The 20,223-nt window shown below is 39.9% G+C and overlaps 1 protein-coding gene across 10 annotated transcripts in view; it reads right to left on the bottom strand.

Moving 5' to 3' along the window:
• Nucleotides 1-20,223, bottom strand: part of casz1 (castor zinc finger 1) — a 217,920-nt gene that overhangs the window by 23,617 nt on the left and 174,080 nt on the right. For 5 of the 10 annotated variants that reach the window (XM_044123105.1, XM_044123114.1, XM_044123079.1 and 2 more), the window contains 4 exons: nt 17,682-18,242; nt 10,198-11,095; nt 7,478-7,543; nt 2,345-2,435 (listed from right to left, as the gene is read on the bottom strand). In XM_044123105.1, coding sequence (XP_043979040.1) covers nt 2,345-2,435; nt 7,478-7,543; nt 10,198-11,095; nt 17,682-18,198 — 1,572 coding nt within the window. In that variant the 5' untranslated portion in view covers nt 18,199-18,242. Of the gene's footprint in view, nt 1-2,338; nt 2,436-7,477; nt 7,544-10,197; nt 11,096-17,681; nt 18,243-18,322; nt 18,341-20,223 lie in introns of those variants that run through there. The other 5 variants (XM_044123095.1, XM_044123087.1, XM_044123070.1 and 2 more) reach the window with 2 other exon arrangements.

The raw sequence follows: 20,223 nt of genomic DNA, 5'->3' as shown, positions 1-20,223 counted from the left end.
GCAGCCGAGGCGGGATGTGCACGCTGTTAGGGAAGAGGATCAGGATTTCTTTAAAGATGACAGTCTCTGTGCTTATTGATTTACTCTGCAAAATGAGCCTTGAAGGCTCTTGGAAAGCGCCAAATATTCTCTCCAACCAGCCTTTCTCTCTCTGTTTTTCTTTTTTTTTTTCTTTCTGTTGTCTAACAAAATGCATTTTTATTTACACATTAAGATGAATCAATTGACATGCAAGATCACAGTTCTTGTGTTGTGTTTTTTTTTTTGTTATTTTTTTTTTGCACTGGAGAAAATTATGTTCCATGCAGACGGTGTTTCAGACGTTCACAGGGGAGAAACAGCAGACAACAGAAACAAACAAACAAGTGAACCAAAAAGAAAAAAAAAAACATTTTCCCTTTTAATTCACTGAGATATGATTCCGTTTTTAATTAAAGCACCACGCTTGCCTTTTTCTTTTTCTTTTTTTTTCTCTTTTGGTTGGTGCAGGTTTCAGCTGTAATGATGAATGAATATGCTTAGGGACCTGCCCTCTAAAATTACAAATATATAAATAAAAATGTTTCCCACATCCAGGAGTCAGGAAGGGGGGAAACAGAAGGGGAAAAAAAGAATCACTCCACAGAGACTTGCAGGAACCAAATCTGCTGTAATTGGGTTTAAGCTGATGCTAAAGAAACTGTAACAGGAGAAGCTTAAATCAATGAGACAATTCTGTCTTTAATCCATATCTATCTGCAGTTGAGTGGGGAAAAAAAAAACAACAGAACAGAACTATACTAAAAAGAAACTAATTGCTGCACAAAGTAGGGTAATTGCTTTGTGTCATGTGTTCCTCTTAAAAACCTAAGATCTCACACAGCTGTTCGTTTATCACACTTGGACTGTTTCCCACTGTATGTTTCTGAGATGTCTGACTCCGTCGCAGTGCACACTTCATTAGGAGTTTTAATCTAACTGATGAACGCTCCATCACTTCTTTAATCCCCTCCCCCCCCACCCTTAAAAATCCTGATTTCGGGTAGTGTGCCTGCGCTTTTTTATTTTTCCTGCCGTGCGATGATGGCTGATGACCAGAAGACGAGTTGAGCCGCGGTCAGCGTACATTCGATCCGTCAAGCTGTCCAAAATAGGCCATAGAGAGAGCTGACTGGGAAAAAGATCTCATTTTCAGTGGAGTGGTGATGAAGGTTGGGAGCCACTTGCTACATTTATTTTAGGATTCCCACCAGTGTGGCAAGATGCACACTCTCGCTCATGTACAAGCCCATGAAAGGAGAATGTTAGGACTCAGCCAATCGCCCGCAGGCTGGCAGTGGGATAATATTCCAGGAGTGTGTGTCATGTAACATTTCATGAGTTATCGCTCTGAAAAAAAAAAAGGGGGGCTGCTCATCATGCCGTGGCTGTCCCCTTTTTTTTCTTTTTTTTTTTTTCCTGTGTATTGACATCCAGAGAGCTGGCTTCCAGAGCATATCTATGTTTCCACACAGCACAAAAATAACAGAGAAATGTGGAGCTGACCGTGGAAATTGCCGTGATAACCTGAACTAACTCTCTAAATAACGACATGAGATGATTTTCCTTTGTGTTCTCCAAGAATGTGTCCCGTCAGGCTGCTGAAGGGGGTGGGGGGAGAAATTCATGCAGAAAATGAAAGCTTAGCCCTGTGATGCTCATCGCAACATAAACAATATTTATCCGAGGGTAATCTCCTTAGATCGGGAGCAGACAGAAGATTACAACTAAAGATGGCTTCATTTAGAAACAAAATTAGGGGAACAAAAAGGAGAACTCAATACTCGGCTCCCTCTCTCTCATTGGCCATATGCTGCAGCATAAACAAGGTCTGTTTTATGATCTGCTTTATGTTTTTTTCCCATCCTGTGCATGTACATGACATGCTGTTGAACTAGGAAAAGATTAGAAATGTGAGATTGGATTAAAGGCAGAGGCAGTGTATTAAAACAACAGTAAGTAAGCAGATAGAAAATGATATTTTAGCCTTATTAGAACAGCTCTGCCTGAGAATGACTGAAACCTGGACAGCCGCAGCTTGTTCAGCAGGCCTTAGACCAACAAACCTTTCATCTGTGTAAACTTTGGCTGGGTGTGACCCACCGAGGAGGAAAAAAAAAGGCACATCCTGTCTTATTTGTCTATCCTCGGAGCACCACATCCCATTTTTGGGTCCTTCAGACCTTTAGCTTTAAATCAGCCCTGCTGTCTTAAAATAAACCATGCCATTTATTGCTCCTGGGCAGGTTTTAAACCAATAAGGGTGGCCTTTTCAAATTTGCATTTGGGTCATGCTCATAAAAAGTGATAAAGTACTCACGCTCACCTGGTAGTTACACTCAGGGTCCATGCAGTGGTAATGCTCTCTGTACTGGTAGGCACAGTGCACGTGTCCACAGTGCTGGCTTCCAGAGAACCTGAAAACACAGGACATGTTAAACCACATTAATAATGGAGCGCTGTCATCTCTGTCTCGTTATAATTGGCCGAGGTTGCCCATGTTGCTGCCTGGACCAGGTGAACCTGAAGCTGCTGTGCCACAGCATCAGAACAAGATTCTTACGCTTACAAAACAAAAATTACCATATACAGCACCACGTTTTTTACACATGAAGATCTAAAACAAAAATCGTACAAACAGCTTTTTAAAAATAAACTCATGTAGCTTGCCAGCTGTATTGTTAAAGAAGCATTTTCTAAGTGGTGTTGCATCAGGTCTCACACTACAAATGTCTTTCATGTCTGGACATTTTTTCAAACAACTGAATTTTTTTGTAGCATCCTTCTATCCAGCTGACCATCAGTGTGCAGGGGAGGGAAAGTGTTGCATTGCAATACACTCCGTTACACAGAAATTCATAGAAAGTACTAAGGTCACCCTTCAGTCTAACTAAAAGTGCAGCCTCTATCTGGTCCTTTGAGGAACAGTGGATTGGGGCCCTGGGAGATTACGGGGGCCTCAAAAGATTTAGAATAAATAGATATTTGCTACAAAACTTAAAATCCAATATCACTGTGATTCATTTTAGCAACTACAGACGACGGTGTCCCCGCCTCTAACCTAACCCTCGACCTCAAGCAGATCAGATGCAACAGCAGCAAGCTTAAAGGGCATGCTCAACGACTCCTACTTATATTTGATGCAACTGTGTTACTTCACCACAGACGTTCTTGTCATAGTTACGATTTTGTGTAACAAAATATTTAATGGATTAGGATGTATTAAGAAATGATGGCGAGCGCATAGGGATAAAGATAGGACAAGGCGTAAAAATGCTGGGAGTTGTTGACTAACGAACTTTTGTAAATTGCAAATGCAACTTGCGTGGGTAGGTCCCACATCCTTTGCTTGTTGTTTGTGTAACTTAAAGAGCATAACTTAAAGAGCGGAACAGCAAAACAGTAAAATGTGAACTACTAAACTGCTTGTGGGTGATTATGTTTTGTGTAGTCAGAATAACATGATCAAAATACTAATAAATTAATGTTACAGAACCAAGTTATAACCAATAAGCCGCAGCACTACATTTACAGCGGGAGGAGTAGGTGTTTAAATAAAAGCAATTACATGTTATGTTTGCCAACTTTGAGGGGAAAGAGGAATATAATGTGGCAACGTGGTGAGATGTGATTCAAAAATGATCAACAGCAAATGAAGAACGATTTGCTGATAAATCATTAAAATTACCAGAAATTGTAGAAGAAGAAAAAAAAAACAACACAGGTGATTGAGTTCTCAGAGGAAGCTCGCTCGTCTTCAGATGTCACCTTCAAAGTAACGAATCTCACACCTTCAGACTGGGTGCTGCTTTCCACACTCTGCCACAAATTACCCGTCTGTCACACCAATTTCAACCAAATTATCTTCATTTATTTCCAATGGCGCCGTAAGAGACACTTATTACTCTAAAACCTTTTCTTTCTCTCTCTTTGCAGTCGCTGACACATTAGGGACTTTTATTCTTCATATTGCTGTGAAAAGTCCTTGTCAAATCAATTCCTCGTTCTCTCAGGTAAACAACAATTTGGCCCTGTAAGGTAAGAGGTCGGGTTCTGTGTGTTTTCCCTCCTGTCAAAAGCGCCAAAAACTGGAATTTTAGTCTAAAACAAGCAGCTTTTTACTGTCGAGCAGACACTTTTATGGTGGTGATTATAAGCCTGACAATGACGACTGTTAAAATCCTCCAATTACCAGAGAAAACACACAAATAAACATTTGCTCTGCTGCTGCCAAGGACTCCATCTGCTGTAGTGCCGAGGAGAGAGGGGGAAAAGGGGGCTGAGTAATATTTTTTCCATCTCTCTTTCTGTTTTTTTTTTCCTTGTTAGGATTATCCCAGAGCTGCATTTACAGATCACTTTGCTGAGTTCATTAAGTTAATTGAACAGCATATTCAGCACTGCTTTTAAGTTGACAGTGTGGATGTTTGTGTCTTTTTAAACACAGCCAAACCAAAGATTTTAGGCATCCTGAAGCAGAATTTTATTTTTGAGGCACCATATTTATTCCTAATTATCATACAAGTATCTATACCTATATTTTTTTAAGGTAACAGGAGTTAATAAAACGCCAAATCTCAGCTCCTAATTAAATTAGTATCAAAATATTTTTGAACTGAAGTTTTATATTATTATGGCCTACAGAAGATTGTAGTAGTTTAGCTTATAGTGACCCTTGAGATGGAGGGAGCCTTACTAGAGAAGCTGGCTTTTCATTGAAAGCCATCCCCAAACATAATAATGGAAAATTAAGAGGAAGGAAAAAAGTATGGAAAAGAAAAGCAAATTTATATTGGTGTCATGTCATATTTTTATTTACTGAAAATATATTTTTATAAAGCTCAATCAAAATTGACAGAATCCTTGAAATAATTCTGATATATCGATATTCACTGTGTGTAACAGTAGCACTTATCAACCTTTTCTGTAAGAATGTCTGTCTCTCTTGGGGGCCCCAGGTGTCCTGGGGTCTTAAAGTCTGCCTGTACATTGGCCCAGCCCACTTTCGAAAAACCCCAGCAGAAGGCCTGATGGCTCTTTTAACAAGAGTCGACCAGAGCGCAGAAAAGAGTCAACATATGTCCCGTCTATAAAGCCAGTCTCACACACATATATACATGAACATCCGTGATGATTAACACACACAGCCCCCCACCTTTCCCCTCTGAGACTACAGTCCACCCGTCTGCTCATTGCCCAGCTGTATCACTTTGCCTCTGGACAATTCCCACTTGCCGCGTCAGGGGGCCTAATGGGCCTCTGCTATTCAGCAGCAGATTAAATATTAATATTGCCACGATACAGAGATTGCAGAGCATCTCCAGTTACAATAGAGTTACACAGATCAAAGTGGTGAGGCAACGGTGGCTGCATGAAAGCATTTAAAGAGCAGGAACTGCACCTAAACACCATCAAGGAGCGTTTTTGCGAGCCGAACTTGAGTGCAAGTTGAAAATATGAGGAAGCCCCCATATTTTCCCCCAAGTTTTTTTGCAGGGATTGGATGAAAACATATTTACAAAGCCAATTTTTTGTCACATTCTGCGCTCATTATCCAGGGCTTTAAAAAGATCCTCCTCCCCTGCCTCTACCTCCCATCTTGCTGCTACATTTGCCCTTTTTATGAGCCCTCCTTTTCCATTTTTCCCCTCCCTCCTCTTCTTTTCCTTTCTCTCTCTCTCTCTCTCTCTCTCTTTTTTTCTCAAGCCCAACACGGAAATTGAAACTGTATCTGGGCTTATCTGCAACCTCCCCGTGCATCAACTGCCGAGATGTTTAGACAAATTTTATGCATTATGCAGCGCAAATATCAAAACAGTTCTTGGCAGTGCCAGCAGAAGCCTCATTAAAAATTCCTTAATTAAATCTTCTTGCAAAATGTAATCAGTCCAAGGAAGGGGTTTCATGTGTGTGCGTGCGAGTGAGTGTGCAGAAGAGGACGCGCACATGCGTGTTTCTGTCAGTGCCAAGGCTTTGATTTGTGCCCTTCATGTTATGGCTTGGAGAAGTAATCATTAATGCCAAAGCCACTTTGGCTTTTCAAATGCCTTTTTTCCCTTTTCATATAGACTAAACAGACAAAGATGATCACCTTTTTAGTGATGATGAATGTAACTGGATGTTATGTCCGCTGAGATATAAGATACATTCCCTTCTTGGATGTTTACTGTATTTTGTTGTAAATTACTTTAGAGTTGGTCATTTCTTGCCTTTGGCATTTTGTACTAAGGCAGTTTTGCTTGTTTCACACTCAACTTTTACCCTACTGACAATCCTTCAATTTATACCAGACAGCGGGATCAATCATATTTAATTTTGGTCTCAGCCGGGATCATAATATGTCATATTGAATAAAGGTCAATAAGCACAAATTCAGGACTAAAGAGTGAGAAAAAGATTTCAGTAAAAGAATTAAATATGTCAACAAAATAAATTGAAATCAGAACATTTGACGTCCACTTATCTAACTAACTAATTAAAATCTCTGACCACTAATCAAAGCATGTTTCACTCGCAAAGCTTTTTTACAAGAAAATAAAGGAACAGAGGTAGGAAACCCATTTAAAATAAAAAAAGACTAAAGGTAATATAAAAACATTGCATTAAAAAAAGGAATGCTGCACACCAAAAATCAATAAATGGGCTGCACATTATGAAAATGAACTGAACAGATAATCTTTGATCTTCTGTGCAAGTATGGAAAAGGATTAGTAATCCATAATCTAAAATAGTAGGAGCAAATAGAAACTGAATAAAAGTGGCTCAAGAATGTAGCCCTGAGGAACCCCACGTCTGATCTTCATTCATGCATGAATGAAGATCAGACAATTCCGAAATTATACAAAATCGTCTTGATCTGCAAATCAAATTGAAACAGTTTAGAAAGAGAAAGCCACCCATTTTTCCTGTCTATTATTTAGTGGATCACGATCAGCTCATAGCATGATCAAGCTTGCAGCTGAAATCCAATAAAGCTATAAATAAATAAATATAATAAATATAATATATATATATATATTATATTTATTCTTCGTTAACTTTTTCACACTTCAATCCAAGGTGGTCCTCATCCTGAATAAGATCAAGCTGCCCCTGATTCTATAATGCCCTGGTTGAAGAGACAATATCAAAAATAGTTATTGACAAACATGTTGAATTACAAAAAAAAAATTGACCTAAATAGAAATCCTTCATTAAATTCACATTTTTATTCTTATCAGTCCAAATGGGAAACTGTAAATAACATTTATGTTTTGCATATAATTGCACATGACAGTATGGTTTTTTTTTCCATTTCAACATTTAACTACTCTTCTCATACATAAGGCTCCCTATGGATCATTTCCCTACTAGTGTAATTACTTGGAAGACCAAACTGCTGTATCAGTTGATTTAAAAAGATCTCTTTATGTATTGAGCAAATTTCTATTGATTTTTGCACCAGGAGGGATTTGCATACCTGGCGATATATTTCTGGTAGAGGTTGACGTCATCACTGGCGGGTTTATCGGGCGGCAGACCATTCCTAATGCAAGAGCAAACACCAAACAGACAGGATTAATAGAGAGGCAGGCATGTCGGTTGTTAATAAGAAGAAACTGACACAATGTTTTCTTAAAAGCCACTCCCAAACTGTGCACTATCAATATGTATTTTCCAGTGGCATAACAGCGTTTTCAGCCATGCTATGAATCAAAGATAGAAGGTGCGTACTTTGATGCAATGCACTAGCTCCCAACCAATCAAAGTCAAAAATACGGAAGCAAAAGGACATTAATCTTTTGTTGTACGGACAGTGTGCAAACATAAAAAAAAGATCTAAAAAAACAGTGTTTTCTGATAATCTCCAGAGGCCTTAGCTCTAATGTGGATGTCAAATTTACTGCAATCTGTCTGGAATCAGCGTAAACAAAGATGTAAGACACCTCTAGAAGCTGATATATGGAACGTTAGCTTTGGCTCAAACAAATTCATTTCAGGGCAGGAAATAAAGAGGAATTCATCACATTACAGAGGCGCGCAGGGGAATGGTGTTTTCCTTTTGTCACCTGTGTTGTGATTCCTTTCATAAAGCTGGTAGCAGAATGAAAACCCCTAATAGAGATTTGGTCGTGTTTGCTCCCGCTCAGCAAGTGGCATTTAGCTCCATGTGAGCGGCTCCACACAGGGGATGACCTGAGGTTAATCTGGCCCAGAGGGGAGGATACATTGCCAGACATTTTACCCAGCGCCCCTTCCTCCTCCCCGTGTACTACAAGCAGCAGACTGGGTCAGTTAGCCAACACTGCCGCTTCGCAGAGCCCCCAACCTGGCAAAGGCCAAAGCTTGAGGGAGAGGTGCCTGAGGGCTCTTAAACAATGTCTTTGATAGGTCCTGACTGAGTAGAGACGAGGTCACAACCAATCAAACAGACTCTGGAAGCTCCTTCCTAGTGCTAATGCACACAGCTGTAGGTGAGCTCCCCAAACCCCTCGTTTGCTTCCTTTAAAGTGCCCTCATCAGGCAGCGTCGAGCCGGCCCCTGCGACTCACAGGGAGGTTAGCCGTGGCTCTGAAGTAATTAAAGGGAGAGTTGTTACACCCTAGCCAAACGAAAGAAGTCAGTCACTTTGCGATGACTGTGCTAAATCAGTCTCCATGGAGTGCTACGGCGAGTAAACACTTCATGCGCCTTCGCAGCTCATAATGTCGTGGATATATTGGGCGTTATGCGCTGTTTCACACTACGGAGGTAGCAATTACCTTTGCGTTTGGCTAACTGACTCACAGAAGCAGTTAAATTGTATGTGAGCATCACATTAGCTCTGAAGGGGCTGCACTCAGAGACCATTGGTGCAAGGAAAAGAGAAATCTATGTTTGGAATTGTTCAATTATCTATCTATCTATTAGTCAACTTTAAATGAAGGATTTGTTGTGTAATTAGTATATTGTTTTATATGCAGCAAGTAATAGAGGATGTTATCTCCACTGTAAAAAAAGAGAAGTCCTAAATTATCTTTATGTTGGTGTATTTAACCCAAATACCCCAAAAACTAGTCGGTTCTACATTTTGTGACAGACACATAACAGGCTGGTGTTCAGGTGCAAATAGTGTCACTGTGTTTCATGCAGCAAGTAATAGAGGATGTTATCTCCACTGTAAAAAAAAAAGAAGTCCTAAATTATCTTTATGTTGGTGTATTTAACCCAAATACCCCAAAAACTAGTCGGTTCTACATTTTGTGACAGACACATAACAGGCTGGTGTTCAGGTGCAAATAGTGTCACTGTGTTTCAGTCAGCATTGCTTCAACTGTTTTTTTTGTTTTATTTTTCTTGTTCCTCAATTTCTTGATAAACCACATATCTATTTTAACAAGCCACACCCAAACTTGACCTACACAGAATCTTAGCTGTTTTAAATTATTGACTGTGTCGGCAATGTAAATGTGACGCACATCTAGGATGATAACATTAAAGCACAAAAGACTACTTTTGGTATAATTTTCTAAACTAGGAAAAAATAAGGGCTTTCCCATGCTACTCTTGTATTGTTCTGACTGCTTTCATGAAATTTAAAATGTGAAATGAAGAAATTCACGAGTGCTACAAATATTTTAGGACAATTGACTCAGATTAGCACTGCTAAGGCTTGGCCATACTATAGCAGTGTTCATCTAAAATAGTGCTATGCTACTTTAAGCTAGCTTAGAGACTATGTGAGTTCGTTAAGCTCCACATAAAAATAATTCAGATTAGCAAAAATACAAATTTGCTAGTGTCAAGTTATAGTAATGCTAAAACAGTTTACTCGGTAAGCTAAAGACTGCATTCTCAGTTTAGCGATGTTAAGGTAATTTAGGCGACTTCATTGCTATACCGTCTAGCAATAATTTAAACTTTAGCACTACTTAATGTACCTTAAAATTTTTATTATTATAGAGGCTATTCCAGCAATTCTATTTGTATTATAACAAAATTAATTGGATTCCCAGACTGAGTACTTAAATTATTATTTTTTTAATTCTGAATAAAATCTTAAGAAAAATATCAGAGATCTGGACATTTAGTGTAATCACAAAGTTCATTACCTGTATCGAATTTAGATTTTTTAAAATTTTCAATTAAAGTTAAATAGGAGATTTTTTTGTATCATAAAAAAATAGCAAAAAACCCCCCCCAAAAAAACCCAAAACTTACTTCACTGATGACACAGTGCCTGTGGTTATAGAGTCAGTCTTGGAAAAACTGGACTTCATATAATCAGCTGCGTTGAAGCTTATGTGTCCTGCCTGGTCCATTGTCAGCCCCGGAGCAATGTTGGCCCCGGTCGTGCCAACAGCGGGGACCCCAGCAGCTCCGGGGTTTCCTGGTGCCGTAGCCAGAACATTAGGGATCAAAGAAGTTTCTGGATTTCCTGGTATTAGCTTCTGGATTGTTCGGATGTCATATTTGGAAGGACGACCAACTTTACCAGTCTTAAAGGCGATAGCGCCACCCATGTCTGGGTTGCCCTCGCCCGGTTTGAACAGGTGTAGAAACTTGACATTCTCCAGGTCGTACTTGGACGGTCGCTTGTAAGCATTGCCGTTCTGCTGCTGCAAGCTCTCGCCCATCTTTAGCTTCTGAATGAAGAAGTCGTATTTTGAGGCTCTGGAGGCCATGTTCTGTACGTGGGAAGAATTGGGGGGCTGAGAGTTGCCCAACTGAGTTGCTCCCGACTGTTTGTGGTCTAGGCTGGAGTGGTAGATCTGACCCTCCACCCCTGGCAGGCCACCGGAGCTCTGAAGCATCGAAGCGCTCTTTTCTTGGGTCAGTTTGGAGTTGAGGTCATCTGGTTTGGGTGGGGAAGCGTGCACGGGCCAAGGGAGGGTTTCACCAGCTTTTAGCTTGCGGATGTACTCTTCGTACTTGGAGAAACGAGGGCTGCGCGAGTCCTCCACATTGCTGAGGGACGATGGGTCTGAGGTAGCTTTGACAGCATCAAAGCTGATCTTCTTGGTCACCTCGTCCCTTACCTGATGGTCATCATAACCAAACATCCCAAGAAACTTATTCATGGTGTTGACAGCATAGTCCCGTAGGGCTGAAGCTTCTCCTGCACAAAGAAAATAAAAAAAAAGTTCCATATAAGGTTCAATAGGTTAAGATTGTTCTTTTGAAAACTGGTGTGTATAAAACTGAAAGAATCATTGTGATAACATAATATTATAAACAGCACAGATGCAATGATAATACCTTTACTTCAGATAGTTGTCCCTATATGGTTCGCTATAAGTAAATTACTCTGTTGCAATAATGAATATTTTTCTAAACAATTAGATTAACTATAACCAAATTTGCCAAAAGGCTCACTTGGGTAATTAACATGTCTAGAAACAAATGGCACCGCTTGTGCATTTAAGGACCTCTTGCAAATCTAACAACAGGAAAAGTTTGTTTGCAGTGCGTGCAACATCTGTAAATGTCTGTGTATGTATGTGTCTACAATCACACAGCCTCAGGCTCTTCCTGTTTTGCTTGCTGTGTCAGTCCTGCAAAATCTGCAGGTTAACATACCAAAGAGTGTGTGCCACGAACACACATTTTTAAAAGTGTGTTGTTTTGACAATAACAATAAACTGGTTGTCAAAATTTTAAAAAATATATTTTTTTCTATAAAGGAGAATCTTTCACTTTTGAAAAATCTTAAAACTAATACCTTTTAATAACAGTAACATAGCCTTACTTAGTTCTCCAACAATGAAATTTAGAGTATATTTTTATGCCCTTTTTTTTTTACCATTTGTTTTAAACTTTTTAATCAATCTTTATTCATAGGCACATTTCAGAGTAGTTTTTCTTGAAGCAAATTTCTAGACCTATGAATATCAACACACACATGCCTTTTGAATTAAAAGATTTTTAGTGCTTAATGTAAAAAAAAAAAATCCAACACTGCAGGAATTAAGAAACCGTATTAAATAGTGTTTTATAAACTAATAAACCTTTAAAGTTGATTATTGTGTCACCTTCAAAAGTGCAAAGAACAAACTTTTTGTTCATTTATTAACTAAAACATAATTTTACTTAAGGACTCCATTAAATTGGACAACTTCCCCAAGGACACAGGCAGAATACAGTCAATGTATAGTTTAATTGCATTATGTGGAGATTAATTCTGCCTCATTAAGTGCGATCCAGGTTAGAGTAAGTGGTCAGAAAGTGGCGGAAAGGAAAGGATGATTTGGCCCTGAAAGCAATGAAAGGATCACGCTATGCATGAAGAAGAGGAGATTGCGTGAAGAGGAAATGGTGCAGAGAAAAAGGGAGTAAAAGAGAAGCGGAAAGAAAAAAAAAGAAAGACCGAAAGAAAGAAATAATCAGGAGTGGCGGAGCAGCCTTGTTGTGTTTGCAGATCTGACTCATTTCCAAAAGTCTCCTCTTGAGTAACTCTGCACATTTGGCAGGATCTGAGAACAGATGATCATTTCAACAGCGCTATGTTCGACCTCCTTTACTCACTCACTGACTTGGCATGGTCACAGGGATGAAATCTAAAGTCCTTTTTAAAAAATTTGTTTTACTGCTGTTTTCATCACCACAGAACACATGAGCTGGCAGGAGGAGGTGCCGCCCACCATCCGAGGTAATTAATACGCAAATATTTCTGTTCTTGTCTCATATTTCTCAGTTATTGCTAAATCAGTCCCTGGGCCCTGCTCTTCACATCCCCTGCGCAGCATGTAAAATAATCCCCAAATTTCCACTCGCCACGGCTGGGGTTGTTTCTCCCCTCTGTGGGTCGGTATGAAACAGGATCTAGTGGATCGAAGTGCCATGAAATTTTTAGGAGAAATAGATCAGATATTTGAGAGGAAATACCTACATGTTTGCCACAGATCAGTTTGTCAAATCTATCGTGTTTTCACATGTACTAAAACCACATTGACACTACGTAAATACAATTGCCTATTGCGCTGTTTAATACCGGATCTCACGTTTACATTTTTTTCTTTAGCCGAAAAATTAATTAATGGCATTAAACATAATTGGGAATGCTTTTGAAGAAGTCCATTTAGAAAGGACAGCGATTCGAGTTCTCTTGGTTGGATATTATTGGTTTGTATTTATAAGGCCATCTCAAGTCGCACCATATGATATGCATCTATCCATCCATACAGTATATCATACAGCTCCAAAGTTAGGGCAGTCCCACCCACAGATCAAAGAGTGAAAGAATAAAACTACTTTAAACAGACTGCCTTGTGAAGTATTCATACAATAATATCAACGTAATTCACACATTTCATAAAAAAAAAAACAACAAAAAAACCCCCCACTAACTTTAAAGTATTCTCTACACAACAACCCTTCACAAAGCGGTGCAGAATTATTAAGTGGAAAGAAACAAATATGTAATTTTCAACTAATTTTTACTTGAAAAGTAAAAACTGGTCCAATACACCTACGGTAAATGAAATTATTTCCTAAAATTAATCACATTTAATTCCCTTTAAAAGTCAGAGAGTTATTAAAGAGAATCCACTTTTAACTAATTTAATCTCAGCATTAATACAGTTGTTTCATGAACAAGGCCATCTACACAGAGGCGGGTGCATCATGCTGCAGGAATGGTTATCGCTATTGGGCATAGTGAAGCTGTTCAGCGGTGACAGGAAGGTGGGTAGAGCTAAATACAAAACAATCATGGGAGAAATTATGTAAGGAGGCTGGAGAAGACTTAAAACTGGCATGGCGGTTATTCTGTTACTCTTAAATAAAGTTCAATGCCACCAGGCTACTGATAAAGTTGTAGAGAAATTAAAGCTGGGTTAGGTCACATCTCGAGGTTTCAACAACTCTCAGAAACTTTATTTAGAGGTATCAGAGTAAAGGGGGTCACGTCATACCTTTCTTATTATAGTTTTGGTCGACCACATAAAGTATTTCACAAATATGTTATAGTTTTTTGATCTTTACATGATAAAATGTGGCAAAGGTTAAAAATGGAATGTACTTAAATTAGTTTTTACACACAATTGCTACATATCAGTTTAGAGAACTGGACGTTTGTTGGTTTTTACTTCGCAAAAATGTAAAAAAAAGCAGTTTAAAAGCTGAATCAAAGACTTAACTTCTTCCTGTTGCATGCAATGCTTCATTTTTTAATATTTAACAGATGTCAGTTTTTTTTTTTTTTCCTCTCTTCCCTTTTTGCTGAGAAATCAGCCGGATCGCGTGACGTGCTATTACTGAAAGGCAAATGACTGGACTTGAAGGGATTATTACTAGGACTGACAGGAGATAACCTTTCTAAAACGGCATGTAAATGAGGCCGCTACTCAACTGCTATCTGAGCACCTCTTAATAATGCCATGTGACACCAGGTGGGGAAACTCAATGTGGTGTGTGGGGATCAGGGCCCAACGTGGCCCCCTTCGGCTTCGGACAAATTAATGAATAAATAACTAAATAATTTTCTTTTCTTCTTCTGCTTTAACCCCATCTGACATTTCCATCTGCATTCTCTCTGGAGGAGAACTGCAGGCAGGCGGCTGCTAATCTCGACACTTCAGGATCCAAAACGCGACACAGGCCTGCCTTGTCTATATTTGAGGCAATTAGGCCACATTTTCCCCTCACCGATATGATAACAGATGGGTATTATATCTCCATTTGCTGCCCAAAAATGGTCATCAGCGTGTGGCACGGCCTCGGCGTCTATGGCACCAAGAGGCAGAAGGTGTTGGCGATGATAAAGATGGAAGCCGGCGGCTATAAATGGACTAATCTGAAGAGCTTGCATGCAGACATTTGGTTAAAATGTTCGACTTCAAACAGCTGCACTGGTCTCAATCAGCTGCTTTATTATTATTTTTTTATCCTACGGTAATTTTAATATAGTTTTAAAAAACTATTTATGCTCATATCAGTGAATTAGTTTGAGGGTGCACTTTTTAAACAGACAGTGGCTGAGCTAATAAAGAGTTGCAATGAATAAATGACGTTATGTACATTTGTTTGATGTAATTTGTCACACGAAAAAAGAAAAGTGCCGGGCTTAAAACTTCCACACTGTTTGCTCAGTTAATTAACAGGCAGTAAATAGAGGGAGGGGGCTTTGAAATAGCTTGAAATGAATAATAACCTTTTAGGGTGAACACAGAATTGCAAATGGAAGTCATGGTCAAGCCTGTTTGATCCATCGCTCTGAGCATCTCTATCATTTGTTTCATACTTTTTAATTCTTTTTTTTTTCCCATTGACTGGCTTAAGAGGGCTCTAATGCGACATCTAAATTATCTAGGAAAAGTATTCTGGGGTTTTGCACTGATAGGAAATCTGCGCAATGCCTCGATGTGAGGAGTTAAATGTTTTGAAGGTCGCAGTTTCTCTCATTGATCTTGCAATGTTTGTTAATTACATTGTCACTGATGTTGTGAGAGATAATTAAGCCACTATGTTTATATGCATAATTATGTGCACTCCACATCAGCCTTTGAAAGACAGCAGTGAGAAAGAGAAAGAGGGAGCCGGAGAGAGAGGGAAAGGAAGAGGGGGAGAGGGGAGGAAAAATGTTTTAATTGTGAGCTGAGCAGAAACACGGCAATATAGATGCCCTAGTTACAATCAACAAAGAGGAACTCGGGGAAAGAAAAGAGAGAAAAAAAAAAAACAACAACAACGCTCTAAAGACGAGATTTGCGACTGATGCGGGGTGCTCTCTCCATGCCGTCTTCAAACACCCGGCTTTCTTGTGAGCTTAAAAGAAGGAAGACGGCGGAGGGAGAAAGGTGTAAGTCTGACTCACAATAGTTCAACATATTTACAGACAAGGCCCTTTTAAGGCCGCGAAATAAACAAAATGACTAATTAAAACCACAGAGCACTTTTTTTTCTTTTGCCTCTGAAATGAAGTCTGCACTCTTTTCTCAGAAGCCCCTGCCCCCAATTCTAACTGTGGCCAGAGCGGCGGCTGAACTTTCAGTGAAAAAAAAAAAAAAAAAAGAAGAAAAAAAAACGCACAAAACAAAAAGAAGAAGAAAATAGAGACGATGACAAAAAAAAGGGAGTACATGTGAAGCGACTCTGAAGCGCACACTTAAACCTAGATAGAAGCCCGAAAAACTGCTCAACCGAGGCGAGCGAACGCAAAACAAAACTTGTTTTTGCACCACAACAACCAGTTTCACCTGCAAATTGCTGTTTTTTTCTCTCTCTTCTCTCTGTGTGAAACTGACTTTATCTGTTCTTATAACTGAGCTGAGTGTATCTGTGTTTGTGTTTTTTTTTTCACCCTTTTACAGCTCTGTGTTTTAACTTCTGCGACATATGGCCACTCTCTCTCTCTCAAAGTGTCTAGTTTCAAGGGTCACAAAGTTTGCAACAACACTTTCCCAAAAGACTGCTGGTTGCCGTTAATTCTTCCCTGCTGCTGTTTTTATCTGTCTGATAATCAGTGAGTAATGCGAAGGGAACATAGTATCACAATTAAACAAGGGCCATTATGAGTCATTTTATAATGAGTGTATTAAGGAATCTAAAAAAAAAAGAAAAAAGAAAAAAATAAATTGGTCAAATGAAACTAAATAGGCCACTGCAGGATAACTTCAGCATTGCTGACTTTATTTGACAACTGATCGCTCGGATTTAACAGCTGCAGAAAAAACCCAAAACTTATGTACCTCCGTGTAAGAGAGGCGCTTGAGGCAGTGGCTAAGTTTAGTGAGCTTAAGGAAAAAAATCAAAGACTCAGTATGTAATCCTGGGTGTAATATGAAGCTTAGTCTGGCCCTGCCATGTGCTCTTGGCCCTCTGCTGCCGGGAGAATGTTTAAAAGCCCGGCCTTATCAGCCTTCCCCATTTTATGAATTATGTTCTTTTTTTTTTCCATAATTGTAAACCTCAAACAAGTTCCTTCCCCCCCCCTTGACCTGCCAGCTGAAACTGCCTTTAGAGTAATAATGTCACTGGCTATTCATACTGTAACTCTAGAGCCCGTCTTTCCAATAATGGGTACACTTAAGCTTATGTGGATGTGCGGCAATGTCACCTTTCCTTTCCTCTATCCAAGCTTTTGTCCCTTAATACTATTGAGTGCTGACCACTGTGGATCTGAGACAGAGTTAGTTGCAGATCTATAAAAAAAGAAATACTGGCCAGGGGTGTAACAAAAGCTCGTGGTATACGACCTCGCAAGATTTTGCGTTACAAGGAAATCTGTTATCCAAAAGTGTTGTCTGACTGCTGTTTTACTCAAAACTTTTAAATATGACTCCTGGATTTGAAGACAAAAAGTGCTACTTGGATTGTTGCGTCTTGTTTCGTTGACAAGGTTGGGCTGGTTGACAACATATCGTCTAACAAGCACTGAAGAAACAAATGTAACAATGACAGGATGCCAATGATGTACAAAAAAATCATAGGAATAATATGAAGTACCAATCATTAGTTGCTAACAACAACAACATCTGCTTTGATCCTTCCTAATGCTTTTCCAGCATTAGAATCACCTTGTAAATAGATAAACAAAAAGTACATCAACAGCATCAAGGAACTGGACAAAATTTCTCTGCATGGATTACAGATATTTTGAAATGTTAAATAAACACAGAAAAAATAAAGTAAACTTTTGATCATGTCCCAAAGGTATTGTTTGTTCTCAAAAACATCTCATGATCTGGATGTCGGGTTAAACGTACCTGGAGAGGAGAAACTTGCTTGGCGACTCTGGCCCTCGCTTGGAGGCATGTAGCTGTTGTCCTTTGGAGGTCTCTCTTCAGTTTCTTTGTCGTCATGGTAACTACCATCCTGAGAGCCCGCCGTGGCCTCGGCCTCCTCGCCATTGTCCTCTTCGTCACTGCAGCCCTTAGGCTGGACCATGTAGACGCCCTCGGGAGGACCGTCTTCGTCATTGCTGACTCTGAGTTCGTGTTCCTGCTCCTCGTCGGGAGCAGGCGGCTCGTCCCCGTACTCGCCGTTGACCCATTTTTCGATGGCCTCGCGTCTCTTCTGGTCCTCTTCGAGGCTCTGGCTGAGGCTCAGGCTTTCTGGGAAGTTGGTCTCGTTGTCGTCGTAGTAGGAACTGCCGCGCTCGCTGTTCTCTGCTACGCTTTGATCTCCCTCTGCGTTTTGGGAGCTGCTGTCGTACACCACTTGGCGGCTGAGCTTGGCACAGATAGCGTTGAGTTTTAGGCCACCTTTCCTTTTGGCGGCCATCTTGGGTTTTCCTGAGGTCGTGTCAGTGCATAAACTCCTCTCAGCTGGTGGAAAAACAGAGGGAAATGCAACGTGAGTAAAACACAGTTATTGACATAAGAGGCGAGTCTTCTTTAGGGATTACCAGGGCAGAGGCTGTTCAAACCAATGGGGAAAAAACGGGGAATAAGAAACAGAAGTTTCTGATGCTAAATCCTCCCGGTATTAACTGACAACAACAGCAAAAGACTGGAATGACTCAAACAGACTTTTGGTCAGGTTTTAGCGCAGCGGAAAAATAGAACAACGGCACCAGCATCTAAACCACAGGGAGATAGGTATCAGACCCCCTACAGTACTACAAGCGGCTTGTACACGGCTACATAATCCTTCACATGACAGTGCTATATAGACATTGTGAAATGTTATCTTCACTCTCACCTCGAGAGGCTGTGGACCTGACACTGAGTGGGGGGGCTGCACAGCGTTTAAGCTGTCACGATCGAAGAGTGAAAACGCTTTGCTCTTTTGGGCTTTTGGTGAAATCTAGACTGCATCTTGAGATTCTTCTGGGAAGGGAATAACATGTCAAATAGAGACAAAAAAAACCCCATATAGTTTTGAATTTTTTAATATACACTAACAAGTCCCAACATTTATTTTCCCAGGGGAGCCTCTGAACAATAGCACATGACAGAGTGTGCTTTGGGTCAGGAATGGGTGGCATTATTTCAATCCAAGTGGGGCTATCTTTATAACATGTCCTCTGATGAGGGAGGAACAGCTGCCTGTGACATTCCATATCCAGAGCTGCCTTTTTAGGGCAGAAACTGCACTCTGTTACCTTTCACTTCATTCATGGGACCACCAAAGTTCATCTTCTAAAGGCATTTTCAGAACAACCATTGTTGATTTTTTTCCCCCCTAGAAAGCCAGACGATTGTAGCTACGATACATGGACTTATGATTAGAAGCTGTGCTCTGTTTTTCACTGAGAGCCTTTTTCACTTTTTCCACACTTTGTCACATTTTAGCCAAAAGGACCATTCTTCTACTGGCAGGTGAACCAGATTCTCTTTCACGATTTGTCCTAAATTTAGCTTTGTCCATCTTCTATGAACTCTAAGCAGCATCCTACAAAAAGCATTCCCACATCATGATGCTGCCACCCACAAACACAAGTCTTAAAGTTTTAGTCTCATCTGACAACAGCTGTGTTAGTTGTATGTTCATCACATGGTTTGTTGAAAAAAAAAAAAAAAAAAGATATTCTTATGCCTGATGATATTTTTGTTCTCTAGAAAACCTCCCAGGCCTTTATGAGATTTATAATGAGGTAACATTTACTGAGGCAAAGGTTGCAAATATTTAAGGTAGCAGATTAAAAGCTACCTTAAACACATACCACACTTTTTGGGTGTTTGATATGAAACTAAAAATCCACTGAATTATGCACTGTTTTGTGTTGCGCTATCACATACAGTCCTAATAAATACATTAAAGTCTGTGGTTGCAAATATCATAAACTGTGACAACGTTTAAGGGCAACTAAGACTTCTGCAAGGCCATCTGGAGACACTCGCAGCAGACAGAGTCCTTGGTGCTGATTTAAGCACATGTCATTTCGGGATAGAAAAATGTGCAATATCTGAGGTAACAAAGTTCCACCTTAAGGACTCAATCCACTTTCTCTATCAATGAGTGCGAGCCTCTTCATTTTCCCCTCAGCCATAAAGCCAACCATAATCATGTGTGAGCCCCCCGTCGGCATTATGTAAATCACATTGGAGCAACATAAAATCCTGTTTTCATTTTCTTTTTGCAAAGCTGTGGAATCATTAGAGGATATGCAATTTGAAGCAGTTTACTGATCACCCCCGTCGCCAGACAATGAACCCCGCGCTACCCACACATGCTTTCTCAGTTACTGTATTTACACTGCGGGCTTCCTCTCTGAAACAATGACTCTCAGGAGTTACGCAGTTCTCTGTGCCCCGTATATCAGAGACGCATTACAGAGCAGTTTGGTGTTAAGACAATTGCAGG

Source organism: Gambusia affinis, linkage group LG01, assembly GCF_019740435.1.
Source record: "Gambusia affinis linkage group LG01, SWU_Gaff_1.0, whole genome shotgun sequence".
Taxonomy (NCBI): domain Eukaryota; kingdom Metazoa; phylum Chordata; class Actinopteri; order Cyprinodontiformes; family Poeciliidae; genus Gambusia; species Gambusia affinis.
The sequence above is the reverse complement of the archived record's forward strand: the minus strand, read 5'-3'. Positions and strand labels throughout refer to the sequence as shown.